At 44.0% G+C, this 18,566-nt stretch overlaps 1 protein-coding gene across 2 annotated transcripts; it reads right to left on the reverse strand.

Annotated features, from left to right (window-relative positions):
• Positions 1 to 10,400: 10,400 nt before the first annotated feature.
• Positions 10,401 to 18,561, reverse strand: si:ch211-132p1.2 (proteinase-activated receptor 4). Of its 2 annotated transcripts, none has more exons than XM_063500255.1 (4): positions 18,250 to 18,561; positions 16,496 to 16,718; positions 15,689 to 16,370; positions 10,401 to 11,918 (listed from the first exon to the last, which is right to left on the reverse strand). In XM_063500255.1, exons 3-4 carry the CDS (start codon positions 15,798 to 15,800, stop codon positions 10,828 to 10,830), a joined length of 1,203 nt encoding a protein of 400 aa, XP_063356325.1. In that variant the 5' UTR covers positions 15,801 to 16,370; positions 16,496 to 16,718; positions 18,250 to 18,561; the 3' UTR covers positions 10,401 to 10,827. The 2 variants fall into 2 exon arrangements, with proteins under 2 accessions (XP_063356325.1, XP_063356317.1); XM_063500247.1 differs by having other exon boundaries at positions 16,481 to 16,718.
• Positions 18,562 to 18,566: the final 5 nt, after the last annotated feature.

The raw sequence follows: 18,566 nt of genomic DNA on the forward strand, positions 1-18,566 counted from the left end.
CCTCTTGGACCACATGCAGAATGACATTAACGTTGCGGCTGTAGATGCATCTGTAGCCATGTATCCATGCTAGCTCCACCATGCCATGGTTGCGCTCTCAACCAAACTCTGATCATGTGACCATTACAAACTCTACCTCATACAAACATTACAGTACTTCACATATTTAACAAACCCATATTTTGTAATCACATATTTTAGACATGTTTTTTAATCAATTTTACACTTTTATCAACTTATCTTGTAATTAGATGAACCAAATTAAGCATCCCTCTATCACAGAAACATATGAAATAAACAACTTTATTTTAACTGTCTCAGGGACAGTTACACTCCCACCAAATTACTATGATTTATGAAATGTGAGTAATTTGAATAAATCTAGAAATTTACTGAACCAAACAGTACTTAATTGTGACAAATTTGCAAGTCAAGTCTAATACTTTAACCATCCCATACACATTTACAGAAGTTCCACTGGAACATTCGAATTACTTTCTATTAGGACCACTAATTTATGTATAGGGCGTTCAAGAGTGGATGGTTTATTGAGCCTTTCACCCTCTTTCGATAGTTTTCTATTTCCTAGTTGTATTCTGGCTTTTCGAACCAGACCGTCTTCATCTTTGCAAACATCCAGTACTCTCCCAAGCTTCCATTCACTGCAAGGGATTCCTTCTTCTTTCACAATGACACTGTCGTCTATTCTAACATTTCGTCTTGGAGAGTGCCAGCGTTGTCTTAGTGTGATATTTGAGAGGTACTCATTCCTCCATCTACTCCAGAATTGCTCTGCCAAATATTGAACTCTGCGCCACCTTTTCCTGGTATACAGATCTTCTGGCACAAATTTTCCAGGTGGAGGCAGTGGTACAGAGGTTTTCATGGTGAGTAAATGGTTTGGGGTGAGTGGCTCTAAGCCTTTGGGATCACTGATGCTGTCGGTGGTGAGAGGACGGCTATTAACAATCGACATGGCTTCATAGAAAAATGTTCTCAAAGAAGCATCATCTAATCTTCCAGCGCTCTGTGAAAGGACCTTAGTTAAGACACCCCTGACTGTCCTTATCTGCCGTTCCCAAACACCTCCCATGTGACTGGCGTCAGGCACATTCATAACAAAGTCACACTGTTTCCTGGCCAGGTAAGCAGACAGTCTGTCCTTATCTACTTCCTTTAAGGCCTCTGTCAGTTCATTTTTTGCCCCAACAAAGTTTGTTCCCTGATCAGATCTGATTTGTCTGATGGCTCCACGGATAGCTATAAAACACCGTAAAGCATTTATGAAGGCATCTGTCGTGAGATCTTCCAACATTTCTATGTGGATTGATCTAGAGGACAAACAAGAGAATATAAGACCATACCTCTTATAGTCCTTGCGGTTTTGCTTAGTATGGAAAGGTCCAAAGCAATCCATCCCGCAATAGGAAAATGGTGGTGAGGGGTCAACACGAGCGGCCGGTAAATCAGCCATCCTTTGTGTTTCTGTTGGCCTGCGAGCTCTCCTGCATGTAACACATTGCTTAATGTGATTAGCCACAACTTTGCTCCCACCAACAACCCAGAAGCCATTTGCTCTCAGCTCATTAAGTGTCTGTCCTCTGCCTTGATGCTGGGTTTTCTCATGGCACTGATCTAAAATCAGGTGTGTAATTATGCCACGTTTGGGTAGGATTATTGGATGCCTCAAGTCAAGCAGTAAGGAAGCCTTCCTTAACCGCCCTCCTACCCTGAGAACACAGTCTTGCACTATTGGGTCAAGTTGGAACAAAGGATGGCTCTGTGGTAATTTACCATGGCTCAGTGTTTGTATTTCCTCCTTGAAAGCATCTTCTTGTGCTAATTTTATAAGCACATGACTTGCTTTTCTCCTGTCTTCCACATTTATACTCTTTGTTGCATTGGCTCTTTTGGCTAGTTGCTGGATCCTAGCAACTACATTTACTGCTGTATGCCATTTTGAGAACCTTTTGAGTCTCTCCAAGAAGTTCCTGTCCTCTACTACCTTTGTTTGTAGTATTTGTGTCGTTTTGACCTCTGGATCACCTACCAGAAGGTCTGGAGTTGAGTGTGATGTGACAAACTCTCTTTCCCACAGGAAATGAGGTCCGACGAGCCAATTTGAACTGATCAGTTCCGCTACTGTGAGGCCTCTGGAAGCGTGATCCGCTGGATTTTGATTGGTGTCAACATAGTGCCACTGTGCTGGATCAGTTGCTTCTCTGATTCTTTGCACTCTATTAGCAACAAAAACGTGAAATCTGCGGGCTTCGTTGTTAATGTAGCCCAAAACCACCTGTGAAACAGTCCAGAAATACTCTTGGTCAATTTTGAGCTCCAGTTCCTCTTTTAGCATTCTGCTGACTGCTGAGGACACCACTGCTGCTGTTAATTCCAGCCTTGGTATGGTTACAACTCTTGTGGGTGCAACTCTTGCTTTGCCCATGACTAAGGAGCAATGCACTCTGTCTTCACTCACCACCCGGATATATGAGCACTGACCATACCCGCGATTGCTCGCATCTGAAAAGTGGTGGAGTTCTATTCTCTGGACTTTCCCAAGGCTTTCGGGTACAAAGCATCTTGGGATTTGGAGTCTCTGCAGGTTCTTTAGATCAGTGACCCAACTCTCCCATTGTGGCTTCAATTCACCAGGTAGTGGCTCATCCCATCCAATGCTCTTTAGACACATTTCCTGTAGAATTTTCTTTCCTATTAGAAGGAAAGGAGCCAAGAAGCCTAATGGGTCAAACACAGAGGCTATAATGGACAGAATTCCCCGTCGTGTTACTGGTTTCTCCTCCAGGGCAACTTTAAAGGAAAAGGTGTCAAATCAAATCAAATCAAATCACTTTTATTGTCACATCACATGTGCAGGTACACTGGTACAGTACATGTGAGTGAAATTCTTGTGTGCGAGCTTCACAAGCAACAGAGTTGTGCAAAATACAATAATGTAAAACAAGCAAAATATAAAAATGGCTAATCTAAAAAGTAATAAATATATGTACAATATGTAAAGGTATATACATTACTGAATGTGTATACTAAATATGTTTTTCTACGTGTGTGTGTTTGAGTGTGTATATAGTATGTATATACATGTTTTACAAATGAAATAAAGTAAACAATAAAATAAGATATATAAAATATACAGAGGTTGGTATGTGCAAAACAGTGGTATTTATATACAGTATGGAGTGCATAATGTTGAAGTTCCAGTAGTGAGGGTGAGGTGTCTATGAAGTGTTCAGCAGTCTGATGGCCTGCTTACACTCCACCTTACTCCCAACACAGTCTGAACTGGGAGTTCATGATGACTGATGTCCACACCCTGGGCTCCACTAGCTCGTTCACTATCTGGAATTGACTCCAGGACTTCTCTGTTGTTGGATATGAACTTGTGGAGCCATAGTCTTGCCTTTGCACACACCTTCCGCACATCTCTCACTAGTTCAATGGCTGCATTCACAGTTTTTACACTGATTAGCCCATCATCAACATAGAAACTACTTCTGATGAAGTTGGCTGCTGTGGGATGTTCCTTTTCATTTTGGCTCGCAAGATACTTCATTGCATAATTTGCGCAGCCTGGTGAGGATGCGGCCCCGAAAAGATGGACTTTCATGCGATATTCTTTTGGCTCTGTGTTTGTTTCACCATTTTCCCACCACAGGAATCGCAAGTAATTTCTGTCCTCTCTGTTTACATGAAATCTGTGAAACATCTTCTCTACATCACAGATGATTGCAATTGGGTGTTGGCGAAATCGACAGAGTACTCCAGTCAAACTGTTAATGAGATCAGGTCCAGTCAAGAGGTGATCATTTAGAGCTGTGCCACTGTACTTTGCAGAGCAGTCAAACACAACCCTGATTTTTTCCGGTTTTCTCGGGTGATAGACGCCTTGATGTGGAATATACCACGTATTTCCTTCTCTGGGATCATCTTCAGCTCTTTCAGCATCACCTTCCTTGAAGACATTGTCCATGAACCTTACATAATCGTCCTTAAATTTGGGATTTTTCTCAAACTTCCCTTTCAGTTGCTTAAGTCGCACCAGAGCCAGACGCTTATTTTCTGGCAGCTGAGGGCGTGCCTTAAAGGGAAGTGGCATCTCTAGGTGCCCATCAGCATTCTGGTGTATATTCTCATTTAGCAGTTGCATGAACTGTATGTCATCTTGTGACATGCTCTTTTCTCCAGGAGCTGTGTCTTTGAAGTCTGACTCAAGTACTCTGATGATGGTGGCTGGTGTCAAGGGTGGAAGTTCCTTAACAGATAAGCGATGGCACAGGCCTGTCACTTCTGCTGATGTTGCCATTTTTTGTGAACTGCCAACAATGCTCCAGCCCAGGTCTGTCTTGATTGCATATGGCTCTTCGTCACCTCCCGCGATTACTTGCCGTGGTGCCAGTGCTCTAGGACAGTCGTAGCCTATTAACAGCCCGACCTTGCAATCCATTAACTCGGGCATCTCCTGTGCTATTCTGATTAGATGTTTCCATCTTTTGGCAGTTTCAGAGGTGGGAATGTGTGAACGTTCAAGTGGGATGAAGTCTCTGGTATAGGCAAGTGGCAAGTTGATAAAGCTTTTGGAGGAAAACCCTCTAACTCTGAGCCCACTAACTCTTTCGCTCTGAACAATGGAATCTCTTCCCATCATAGTGGTTAGCTTTAACTTCACTGGCTCTAAACTCATCCCCATCTCCTCACATACCTCTTGATCTACAAAAGTGTTGCTACTCTGTGTATCTAATAGAGCATACACTAAGGTCTCTCTCTCTGGAGTGGTGGTTGAAGAAACCCACACAGGGACTATCATGGATGTGCTCCCACCATCTCCTCTGTCCATGCAACAAGAAAGTGCAGATATGTTTTCTTCTGCCTGCATTCTATGTGATGATGTGTTCACTGCAGTCGTTGGACGGTCTTCGTGAAGAGCTGTTGGATGATGTTTTTTTACAAACCCCACAAGTCGCCTTGCGCTTACAGTCTTTTGAATTGTGTCCTCTTCTGAGACAGCCAAAGCACAGGTTATTGTCGAGTATGAACTTTCTCTTGTTCTCTACGGACTTTTTAGCAAAGGTCTGGCATTTGTGAATGGAATGGCTTTCTCCACAGCAAATACATGTGACTGAGTTTGATGGCAAAGCATTTGCTTTTCTTTCTATATCAGGCTCATTTGAATTGTTCTCTACTCCGCTGTATCTTGTGGTTGTTCTGTCTGATGCTTTCACATTTGTGATGTATGCATTAGCCTTTGGACGCTCTATGTCTCTAGCCGACCTTTCTTCAGTGTGTTTCAAGGCATGAAATGATGTTACAGGATTGCATGCAACTTCCGCTTCTTGTGCAACAAAATCAGCGAATTGTTTGAAGCTTGGATATTCTTCTGTTTGCCGTAACTGCATTGTGACACGACGATTCCAACGAGAAGTCACCCAGTCAGGAAGTTTTTGGAGCAATTTTTGATTCTCTTCACAGTCATTTAACACCTGCAGTTCTTTGATGTATGGCATAGCATTGCTGCAGACTGTCAGAAAATCACTGAATTATCTGAGTTTAAGCGACTCTCTTGAACCGATCTTTGGCCAGTTGTTCAGTTTTTCTCTAAATGCACGCTGAATTACAAAGGGGTGGCCATACCGAGCATTCAAAGCTTCCCAAGCTTGGTCATATGCTTCGTCATCTTTTCTGTAAAAGCTTCCCTCCGATACAGACCGTGCTTCTCCACTGATGTATTTGCGTAGGTAGAACAACCTGTCAGCTGGATTTGTGCATCACCGTTCTATCAAAGCTTTGAAACTAGTGCTCCACTCTAAGAACTTAAGTGGGTCCCCTGAGAAGACTGGGGGCTCAGGTGCAGGAAGTCTGGTGAGGACCATTGTGTCATGCAAGGCTTGCATTAACAATGACTCATTGTTAGTATTGTTTGGTTGTTCATTGTTATTGTTCTTGTAGTTTTGCTCTGGTATGATTTCTTCAGGAGCTAATGGAGGACAACTGACTACCTCACTGTGTGCTCTTTTGTCTTCTCCACAGGCTTCACTTGAATCTGCTTGAGAATAAGCCTTTAGCTTTGCAGTTATTACCTGAAGATCTCGCTGATTTTCTAGTCTTTTAAGCTCTTGCCTTTGTGTAGCAATAGCCTCCTCCATCTCTATCTCAGCTTGCTTCGCGGCAAGCTGTGCAGCACATTCTGCCCTTTTTGCATTGATGCTTTGCTGCTCCGATAAACAGCTTGAGCGGCAGCTACGTACAGGTTGGGAGATTGTAGTCCCAAATATTGACAGAGCATATTCTCTGTCCAGCACCATGTGAAGTCTCGCATTTTCTGCCTTAGCGTCAAACTCTTCTTGCCCCACTTCACTCATACGTACCTTAAGTATTCTCATCAAGTCCGCTGTTACTGCTGTGCAGGAATCAATTTTTCTTCTAGTCTCAGTAGAAGGGGCTGACTGCGATCTCATATCTTCATATGTATTTTTCACTTGTGTCTCCAGCCCTTCGACAGTATCCATCATGTCAGCTAATTCTTGGTCAGAGCACTCATCTTTAAGTTTGGAACGTGTAGCTTTAACTTGTTCTTTCCAGCTTTCATATAGTTTGATAAATTTACTCTCCTTCTGAGAAAACTCTTGCTGCTTAAGTTCTAGCATTTTGGGCGTTAACTTTCGCTCCCTTGAGGATTTCCTGGGCTCTAGTCTTGAAGTATTAGAGGCAGGCTTCTTCAACATTATCTGCTTGATTTCTATTTGAGCATGAATATCGCCTATGAGTAACTCCAATTTCTCCCTTTCAACATCATCAGTCTGTAATTTCAATTGTTCATTCAATCTACTTAGCTCTTCCTTAAGGGAATCAATTTGTTCTCTGCATTCTTCAATATGTGATTTTTCTGTGTTTACTGACATTGTACATGTTTCAGCAAACCTGCTGCATGAACAATTTGTTGCTATATGTACATGCGATTCTGGCAAATATATAATTCTCAGTACAATCTGATTCTTGCAACAATTTGCTTAACTACACCCCTTGTTATTCTTCGTTTAAGTTGAACTCTTAAACATTATTAGAACACTTTAAACAACACCACTTGTAAAATAAACGGGAACAGTTTGGCTATAATGACAGGTTGGTTACCTTTAACTCAGTACCTTTCTCATACAAAATAAATTATTTTAATAGACCTCTCCAAACTTTAGTAACATCCGTGAAGTTGTGGATATATCACAGCCCAACCTGGCGCTGACTGCAGAGCCGTTATCTTTTCCTTGAAGACCGCCAGGGATTATACAGTTCTTGCTGTGTGGAGCGGCAGAGATTTGCAGAGCTGTAGTTTATGATGGTCAATGTCGCCCTCTATTGGTGAAGTTGTGGTCGTTGCCGTCCAAAGCGCCAATAATGGTGTTTCCTCTTTTTAAGTTTGCAAGCCTCTTTTCCGCTGTGTTCTCGAACCACACACGCTGCGCTGTCAAGAACGTTTCTTCCTTTCTTATTCTGGAACATACACTGCTAATAACGTCGAACTTCCAGCCACGTTGGCGGTACGTTTTCACTGTAACTACAGGGGTCCAACAAAGAATGGCCACGCATCATACTGATGTCTTCGGAAATTTATTTCTCTCTCTCTGTCACTCTTATTGTCTTCAGACACCGTGAAAACTGAAGAAACACAAAGTTCACAACATAAATATTTTGAGCTTATCAGTCTCTCATACCAGTGTCCATAAACAGTCTTGTGCAAGCAGAACAGAAAAAATGCACAATAATGTATATCACAAAAATGTCCTCTCATTACCAGTGTAGAACACGTATGCAACATTATACAAACACTATACATGAAACCATACCGTGTGCGCCTCTTGGACCACATGCAGAATGACATTAACGTTGCGGCTGTAGATGCATCTGTAGCCATGTATCCATGCTAGCTCCACCATGCCATGGTTGCGCTCTCAACCAAACTCTGGTCATGTGACCATTACAAACTCTACCTCATACAAACATTACAGTACTTCACATATTTAACAAACCCATATTTTGTAATCACATATTTTAGACATGTTTTTTAATCAATTTTACACTTTTATCAACTTATCTTGTAATTAGATGAACCAAATTAAGCATCCCTCTATCACAGAAACATATGAAATAAACAACTTTATTTTAACTGTCTCAGGGACAGTTACATTGTCCGAGTGGAAAATCGGGAGAATGGAGATTTTCGGGAGGGGCACTGAAATTCGGGATTCTCCCAGAAAAATTGGGAGGGTTGGCATGTATGAGCAGGAGCCCTTCATCAAAACACCTGATCAACAAACTCTGACGTGAAGAAAAACAAACTGTAGCTGATCCATCCACCACTGTTTGTTTTACACAGAGAAAAGTTCTGTTAAACTCTGCAGATGAACAGTCTGACACCATGTTTAATAGACGTTTGCACAGCTCGCTGACGGCACCCATCCTTTTCTACATGGAGGCCATATCTGCAGCAAACAGAGGTGACTCTGAAGGGGGGCGTGGGGTGTACCAGACCATGTTTATTTCACGGCTTTCATAACATTTTCCAGATTGAAAGTGAAATAATATAAAATATTGTAGTAATTAAATTGCATTAACATTTAAAAATGAAAAAATACAAGCTTTTTTTCACAAGCCAATAAAAATGTAGACGGGCCATTAAACTCGGAGCCACTGACCTGAGGGTTATCAGGTTGGACACTGAATTATTATTCATATTAATTCATGTCTACAGCAGGGGAGTCAAAAATAAGGCCTGGGGGCCAGAATCAGCCCCTCCACAGAGGAAAAACAACTATGTTTCACTTTGTCTTAAACCAGCCCGACATCCTGATGGTGTTGGACAGATGTAGACCACCCTCCATCAGTACACATCAGCCTTTAAGAACCATGTGTTCATACACCACTGCTGTAATTAAGCAGTTAAAGTAATACCAATAATTAAACTATGGCCGACCCTCCCTCAGCCTGCTTCTGCAGGAGGTTTCTTCCTGTGAAGAACAAGTTCTTCCTTGCCACTGCTGCCACTTGCTGCTCATAGGAATGATGGGTTTTTCTATTTTATCCTGTTGGTTCATTCTGCTTCAGTGTTCTTCAAAGCTCCTCCCTTTGGAACAGCAAGCGAGGAACAGGGAGCTCTACAGGTGTCATTGTTAGAAACAGGTGAGTGTGTTTATCCAGTGAGCGGGTCAGATCATCATACATACTGATAAATGACAGAAAGAGTCACATGATGTGTTTGATTTCCCTATAAAGGGTCTGCATGTGGGGGGGGTCGCAATTTAATTGAATTCAGTTTTATTTTTCTAGCATCAAATAACAACAGTCTCTTTATATTGTAAGGTAAAGACCCCACAGGAATATAGAGAAAACCCCAGCAAGCATTGGTGACACTGGGAAGGAAAAACGTCCTCTTAACAAGAAGAGACGACCTCCAACAGAACCAGGCTCAGGGAGGGGCGGCCATCTGCTGTGACCAGGTGGGGGTGAAAGAAGGAGACAGGACAAAGACACGCTGTGGAAGAGAGCCAGAGATAATAACCAATATCTAACTAATAAAACTAATAAAGACTAATGATTAAATGGAGAGAGGTGTATAAACACATAGTGACTGAAGAAGAAACACTACACCTATTGCAGCATAACTAAGGCAGGATTCAGGGTCACCTGATCCAGAGCCTATCCCAGCTACCCCAGGCCGAGAGCCGGGGTACACCCTGGACAGGTCGGCAGTCTGTTGCAGGGCTGACACAGAGAGGCAGACAACAATTTGCACTCAAATTTACACCCATGGGCAATTTACACTCACCTATTAACCTAACTCCACTAACATAATTTATCAAACCTGACAATACATAGATCCAATATGTCATTAAAAATACAATAAAAATTATGTCATTACATGTGAGCTTTAAATCTGCAGTTTATCAAGCGTCACTGAGCAGTCCTTCCCTTTAAATCTAAGCTATCTTCTTCCTCTCCTGTCCTTCTTATCTTTCTCCATCTCTGAGTGAAGTTAGCTCTTTCTTTTCTCTCCCTGTGAAACCTGCAGCTGGACCTTTAGCTGCAACACACTGTGAGACAAACTGTTTGTGTGTTCTAGTCCCTGTCAGGACTCTTGCTGCAGCATTTTGGATTAACTGAAGGCTTTTCAGGGAGTTTTTAGGACTTCCTGATAATAATGAATTACAGTAGTCCAGCCTGGAAGTAATAAATGCATGAACTAGTTTTTCAGCGTCACTCTGAGACAGGATATTTCTAACTTTAGAGATGTTGCACAAATGGAAGAAAGCAGTCTTACATATTTGTTTAATATGTGCGTTGAAGGACATGTCCTGGTCAAAAATGACTCCAAGGTTCCTCACAGTGTTACTGGAGGCCAAGGTAATGCCATCCAGAGTAAGAATCTGGTTAGATACCATATTTCTAAGATTTTCAGGGCCGAGTACAATAACCTCAGTTTGATCTGAATTAAGAAGCAGAAAATTAGCGGCCATCCAGGTCTTTATGTCTTTAAGACATTCCTGCAGTTTAACTAATTGGTGTGTGTTACCTGGCTTCATGGATAGATAGAGCTGGGTGTCATCTGCATAGCAGTGTAAATGTATGCTATGTCTTCTAATGATGCTGCCTAGGGGAAGCATGTATAATGTAAACAGAATTGGTCCTAGTGAAAAAACAAATCATTAAACATGTGACATCAGCTGATGTGATCAGAGCCAATAAGAGATCAATATACTGTAGTTCCCCATTTAAAGGAGCAGTCCAACAATTTGAAGACATTTGCGTGACAGTCTGCAGTCAGGTGTCCGTTACTCTGTTCTCCTGGGAGCTGCATGGCATCTCAGGTGGCCTCTGTCGACTGGACATGGACAGCAGGGTGACCTTTGACCTTGGGCCTGATGATAAAGATGACATATTCTTGACCAGAGAGTATGTTTTATCCTCAGAATCGCAGTGGCAGCACAGAGTGCCCTTGGCCTTTTGCCTGAACTCCGTGGACACGTAGTAGAAAATGAACGGGTCGATGCAGCTGTTGAAGGTGCTCACCGCCAAGCTCACCATGTAGGGCATGTAGAGGTCCTCTCCATCTCCGTCCAGTGAGCTGTCAGCATAGGTGAGGAGGAGGAGGATGTTGCTCGGCAGCAGAAACACGATGAAGACCAGCAGCACCAGTACCGTCACCCGGATGGCGTGACCGTAGAATTTTCCCCCGGCCAGCAAGGTGTGCAACACAGTGCTGTGGCAGTACAGGACGATGGCTAAGGGTAGCAGGAAGCAGGTGGCGAACAGGGTGGCGAAATACGGCAAGAAGTAGTTCTCATGCTCATCCTCTGGAAGCGCATCGTGGCAAGTGGTGATCTGCAGCGTGCTGACTTCGTAGGTCTGCCGTGACAGCAGCAGCGGCAGCATGGCAACCAGAACCACTGTCCACACCACCACTGACATACACAGAGACACCTGCTGGCTGCGCAGAGTCCTGGCGCGAAATGGGTGGACCAAAGCGATGTATCGGTCCAGGGCCACAAAGGCCAGACACCACATGGAGCCGTACATGTTGCCGTAAAAGATCGCCATGACAAGGCGGCAGAAGGGCTCGCCGAGCTCCCAGTTGTTCCCCCGGAAGTGGTAGATGATCCGAAATGGCAACGCCATGAGCAGCAGGCAGTCGGCCACCGTCAGATTGATGAGCAGCGTGGTGGACGGCAGCCGTTTGGTCCGGAACACCAGAACCCAGAGAGCCAGCAAGTTGGAGGGCAGACCGACCACAAAGGCGAGCAGGTAGAGGATGGGCAGGTACAGGTTGGTGGCTGGAGCCTGGATCTCCTTCAGCTGCTTTTCCTTCAGAGTTGTCCCATTACAGGTAGGCCTGAGCCGGAAGGTCCGCAGACCTGCAGGGACACGACACACATCAGAGCGTAACAGGTCTCCCCTTAACCCGCTAAAACTGATGGGAGCGCGGGCACTCCCATTGGTTTTAGGTCAGACTTTTAGGTCAAACTTTAACCATTTAACCACTGGCTCAGTTGCAAAATTCCAACTGTTCCTGAAAGCAGCAACTCTGTGCTTGCGTTGCAAGTCGCAACATCCAAATCTCGGCAAATAACACAGAAAACAACAAAAACAAAACAATTTTAAAAAGATGGTAAAAAGAACTCAAGAACCCAGATGACTGATAAAATGTCTACAGCTCCATCACACTCACTCACTCTCTCTTCTCTCGGCCAACCTCTGTCTTTGCAGGGCTGCCTGACGTTACCGTAATGACTCCAACACTACTGAAAAAGTGAAGAGTTGCTGCTTTCAGGAACAGCTGGAATTCTTTCAATTGAGTTACAGATATTTAAAAAAAACAAAACACCTGTCTGATGGCAGCGACAGGTTAGGCTTTGGAGCAGGAATGGGGAACTCCAACCTCGAGGGCCGGTGTCCTGCAGATTTCAGATCTCACCCTGGGTCAACAGACCAGAATCATATGATTAGTTCATTACCAGCCGCTGGAGAACTTCAAGACATGTTGAGGAGGTCATTTAGCCATTTGAATCAGCTGTGTTGGATCAAGGACACATCTGAAACCTGCAGGACACCGGCCCCTCCCCCCGTACAGGTATTTCTGCTGTAAAGTTTTAACATGGGAGTCTCTGGGGACTGATTCACTACTGTAGCCATGGCTGGACGACAGGGGAGCTGCAGGTGCATTTTTAATTCCTGGAAAGTGAATTTTGGTTTTCATTTTTATCAAGTGAAGAAGAAAATAAAACGGTTAAAGCAGATGTTTACTAAAGACCAACACAGATTTCCTCCACTGGACAGAAATGCAGTTTGATGCTGAACTCTTCTTCCAGACTGTTAAAATAAAAGCTGACAAAGCTCACAGTGGAACAAATCAGTGAAATTCAATCACATGTGAAGACATTTAGACCGCTGTGGTATCCTGGCCTGTCCTCAGAATATCTGTGGTGTGGACACTGATCACCTCCAACACCCAGCCTTGTGTTCCTCCTACAGTTTGATAAATGCCAGTAAAGTTGTCAGACTTACAAATGTCTCCAACAGAGGAGGGACATTTCCTTTGTACTGCTCAGGAAACAAGCAGGACTGACTGATATTTATCTTTAAGATGTATTAAAGGTTGGTATGAGTCAGGTGTGGCTAAAAGCTAAACCTCCTGTGTTGGGTCCCTGAGTGTGTCCAACTTGCTGAGTTGTTTTTCATACTTCGGGAAACTTCCTGATCAGCCTGAATGATCTACGGGAACTTTGCCCAGCATGGCTGGGCACCAGTATCATATTTTCTCTGTTTGTGCTCAAAGATTTAACGATGTTACACAGAAAGGTCATGTCGCTCCTGCGAGAACCATCATCACTGAACGGTGGCATACTGCCCAAGTTCATTCCAAGACGGCTGCCGAGTGCCAAGACCTCTTTTAAAAAGACTTTTTGGAGCTTGTCGTGTCCTGTTAGCTGCACTTCCTGTTTCCTTTGAGATAAAACTGGACAGCTAACAGAGTGCTCTGTGCTTCTGTTCAGCAGGAACTTCCTTCTCTCTGCAGACCTCTGTACCTCACCTGTCTGTTAAAGACCCACTTTACTTTGGGTGAACTCTAACCTTTTACATCCCAAATGGTGAGCTGTGGGATTTTGTTAGTACAGTGTACAAAGACACACAAAGTTATGAGTGAACTGTGTTGGTACTTTGCATGCACATTCATTTTCCATAAAGGTTTCCACAAAGCTTCAGTCAAGGGGAACTGGATGTGTTTGCACAGAGGGGGCTAGTGATGGGGGGGGGGGTCGCTGATGCCTTGTGATCAGCAGTGCAGACGACCCACCGTCACAGAGAAACCAGAGGGGTGTGACCACAAACAAAGTTCAGGACAGCTTCCAGCTACTCAAACCAATCAGAGATGTTGTCAGATGAAATCTATAAAAACCATAAAAGTCTAACAGTAATTAATGTTAAACCACGATTTGAATGAATGATTTTGTGTCTGAGCGCGCTCAGTGCTGCTGTTTATTTCTAAGGTGACTGCTCCACATTAGAGCTGTAAGACTTTAAACTGGATCCATAGGAACGTTAAAGCTTCCTGTCCCACAGCCTGATGAAGGAGACCTGGAGATCAGGTCAGAGTGAAGTCAATGTGATTGGTTGAACAGGTGTTCAGGTGTGTTCTGTGTTTCCAGCAGAGACTCAGCACCAGAACAGAACCGTGTTCTGCATCAGCACATGATCACATGCAGGTTCAGACAGACTATAATTGATCTTGGACAAGCCTGTAACTTCAGAGACATTTACAATATGATTATTGATTAATGATGAATGTGAAGTACCTCCTGCTAACCTGCAGGGGGCAGCGTTTTCTGATATGACGGTTTTTGGATGTGCGCAACTGTTTTTGGCTTCACCCTCATTTTGTAAAGTGTTCCTTGTTCCCAGACAGTAGCTGTGTCCCAAAACCGAGACCGCATCCTTCGGAAGCTGCATTTGAAGGCCGATTACGTCACAGCCAGGTGATGAAGGCTGCAAACAAATGCGTCCTTCATTTTCCCAGATTTGAAGGATGGGTTGGATGTATCCTTCGTGGCCCAGTGTATCCCAGAATTCATAGCGTGGCCCAGCCAATTCCAGTTTTCCAGTTTTTCAGCTTAGTTTTAATATTGCTCTCATTACTCTTTCTGGGTCACGAAATAAACTTTTAACATATTTTCAGGCGAGAATGTAGCTGTGTAAACTTCAAATATCTGCTCGGTTTATCAAGATATCACATATTTGTAAAAGTGCTCCGATGTTTTCGGAGACGTCTGTTACCCACCCGCTCGATAGGGCACATCATTTTCAGACCCCCCGCAGTCTTTGGCTACTCAGGTTAAACATGATATATAAGTCACTCAGATAACTTAAAAATGTTATTGTTTGACTTTTTTCACTGTTTTATTTGTTTCTGAGTAAATCGGTTTGGCTGAGATTAAAGTTCTAGTTTTCACACAGCTGAATAAACGTCAAACAGACAACTGCTATCACAGAAGACCTTACTCCAGTGTCCTGTTATATCTTAGCCAGCAAGGAGCAGATGGCTGAGTTTATTAAACTCCCCCGAGGCAGCGGTGCCGCAAACCTAGACTGTCCCATTTCACAGCCGCTCACTTTCGGCGCTCTCGATCCTCCTGAGGACCCGGCCCACGTAGACCGTGAAGGCCGGGTCCTCAGGAGGATGTGGCCTCAGAATTGGGGCACAGCTTGTGTCTGTAAAAAGTAATTATTTAAATAAAGTTTACATTGACTTGCAGTGCCTTCTTGTGATAAAGATTGGTATTACACACATATACAGCCGGTCCTAACTGAAGGTCATTTAATAAACACAGCAGGTGTCTCTCCACGCCTGATGACCTTCAGTTTAATTTGAGAGGTTTGATTAAACATGTGAATTTTATAAAAGCGTCTTCAAATGCACACAAAGTATTTTCAGACTTTTAAGTTTGTACATGTTTTTTCTCTGCTGTCTAAAGTGTCAGTAAATGATTGACCCTGAGGAGGAGGCACTGCTTCCCTCTGTAAACACTGTGCATCCTCACTCTGTTTAAATGCCCTCAGGTTCAGAAAGCTGCCAGTAAAAACTGTCAGCCTGCCTACGCGCTCACAATAAAAAGAGAAGAAGACTCACGGATGGCCATAAAAGGACATTCATCTGTGGGGTGAGGAAGAGGAGGAGAGACGCTACAGACGAACGCCAGCAGGCAGACGAAGAGCAGGAGAGTCCCAGTGAGCCCCCTCATTGTTCTTCTTCTTCTTCACTGAGTCACAGCTGCAGCAGATGTTTTTCAGCTCACCTCAGACTAGTACTGACAGTACTCTCTCCCAGTATCAGCGGTACTGGTAGTATTGGTAGTAATGCTGTCAGCAGTAGTCCCGTCTGTGGTCTGAGGCGTTCTGTCTGATCTCAGAGCTGCTGTGCTGTCCCCTCCCCTGGTGATGCAATCCAAGTATGTGTGTGTGTGTGTCTGTCTGTCTGTCTGTCTGTCTGTGTGTGTGTGTGTGTGTGTGTGTGTGTGTGTGTGTGTGTGTGTGTGTGTGTGTGTGTGTGTGTTTGTGTCTGTGTCTGTGTCTGTGTCTGGTATGTGTGCCTCTGTGAGGACCCGTGCGTGTCTTCCTCTTCTCACTTCAGGCTGGCTGGTTTTGTTTGTAGACTTTTAAAAACTGTTATGTCCTCAGAAGTATAGAAGTCCTGACGTACCTGCTTCCTATTACCTCCCCGCCATCCTCTCCACAACCCACACCCAATCAGAGTCCAATCAGAGCTCAGCGGGGCGAGCTGCGTTTCTACTCTGAAGCATTTTCCACTTTTACTGCGAAAAGAAAAAAACATTTAAAAAACAGAAACAAAAAACTCTGAAAACTGAAAATCAAAAACAAAACTGAATAAACAACAAAACCTGTAAAACATGATGAGGCTTACCTGCACTGCTCTCACCTGGCCTCACACGGACGTCACGCTCAGACATGTAGCTCTGCTTCAGTCCTCAGAAACTAACTAGTGAGAAACTATCTCCATCTTCCCGAGCAGTTAGCAGCTGATAAGCAGACTTCCCGTCTGCGTCTGATGCAGAAGTTCAGGGCGTTGTTCATGTCCGACGCTCCACACGAGCTCAGGCTCAGATGGCCTCTGCGTGCCCTGCAGAGCACAGCCGGAACATCTGGAAGGAATCATAAAGCAGGAGCTTGAAGAAAATTAAAAATTCAGAGCAAGAAGAAAAGACGACAACACTGCACAAAATAAAACCTGAGAAGGGTCAAAGGTCACCTGCAAAAGAGCAAACCGGACTTTAGCTGCTCTGAAAGGAATCAGTGGCTCTCAGGTCACTAAAACAACCTCATGTACTGCATTTACCTGCACAGGTAAGAGTTTATACAGGAGTGAGATATTTCAGGATGACTGACCTCATCACAAACACTCATGAAGCTTCAGCAGGTCTGCTCCAATGCAGGGCACCTGCAGCGCCACCTGTCTGATTTACCTGAAGCCTCACACACACCTGTGAGCTGCTGTCGGTCAGTGTTACCTGATAGACTGAGCCCACCTGCATGTACTGACGGTGTCCAGCAGGGGGCGGTGCTGACCGCCCGCTGCTGCTCATTCACGTTGCACTGTTACAGCTGACATCCACAACCTGTCGGTGATCAATAAGCGATCGATATCGTCGGCTGTGTCCCAATTCAGGGTATCCACGCTTGAAGTACGCACACTACGCGTACTACGGACGGTGCGTACTACAAGTACGGGAAGTGCGGAAGTAAGAGGCTTGTGAAATGGGACGGTCTAGCCTTCGTCGCGCTGTTCAGGTTGCCTAGCAACCATGATACTAACCGCGAGAAACGTTTCATACAGCAGAAATGAAGGAGAAAAAAATGTTTTATTGGTCCTTCATTTTTGTCATGACATCACTTTGATCAGTTGAGTATCTGAGGCTGAGACCACGGGACTGTAAAACATGATTGATGGGCTTCATTTCTGTACTGAACAGTCATTTTAAGATTAGCTAGTAAATAACAATTAGCTAACGTTGTTCATGAGACTAAAATCATCTCACTGTGGTAATGTAAATATTATATGGCCAATATTATATGTATTTGTGACAGAGCGAAGGTGATTTTTGCACAGTGTTATTAAAGGAGGGAAACCTTCCTCAAAATGGACAGAGCAGTGGAGCAGCCAAGGGAATGCAAACGAATTAAAAACTGTATGACTAAAATATAATCTATTATATTTAAACAGTTAAAAATGTAAAATGAATTTAAAAAACCCTGGCCAGGGAACAACACAATAGAAATCAATAAAACACAACAATTAAAATCCAGTGGCGTCTGCCACAGTATAAAAGTCACTAAACATTTACAATCCAGGCAAGCGGTGCAGAAGGGGGAAACCCAGCGGCGTCCTCGCCTTCCTGTCCGTGTTCTCCGCTCCAGCAGCGGGCAGCGACAGTAACTAGTCTTTTAGCGGCTACCGTTCAATAAAGTGGGATAAGTCAGAAGACTTACCCCAGGAGGGCAGAGCTCTTCTCTCTCTCTCATATATATATATATATATATATATATATATATACACACACACAAACATCACTAATGTCACATAACTTTGCCGACATGTGGCCAACAGTAATGTTTTAATGTTCTTCGTTATTAAACATTCGCACATAAATAAGTGACATAATATTCAGTACTTACCTTTGCCAGTTCATTCTTCGGCCGCTCCCTTCTGCCGTATTTTGCGGCAAAATTATCCACACCCACCGCCGCGCTATGGATTGTGGGATATATGGGGCCACGAAGCGTGCACCGGACCACGCTTGATATTTGGGGAAATCGACGGCGCATTTGGAGTATGCATTTTAAGTACACTTTGAATTGGGACAGCCGTCGTCGCGTGGCGGTGACGTATTCGCACTTGAAATGCGTACTTCAAGCGTGCATACCCTGAATTGGGACACAGCCGTCGTCGTTGTTACTATTAGCTCCGCCTCTCTGCAGGTATCGCGACAGCT

This window comes from Pelmatolapia mariae, linkage group LG2 (genome assembly GCF_036321145.2).
Source record: "Pelmatolapia mariae isolate MD_Pm_ZW linkage group LG2, Pm_UMD_F_2, whole genome shotgun sequence".
NCBI classification, from domain to species: domain Eukaryota; kingdom Metazoa; phylum Chordata; class Actinopteri; order Cichliformes; family Cichlidae; genus Pelmatolapia; species Pelmatolapia mariae.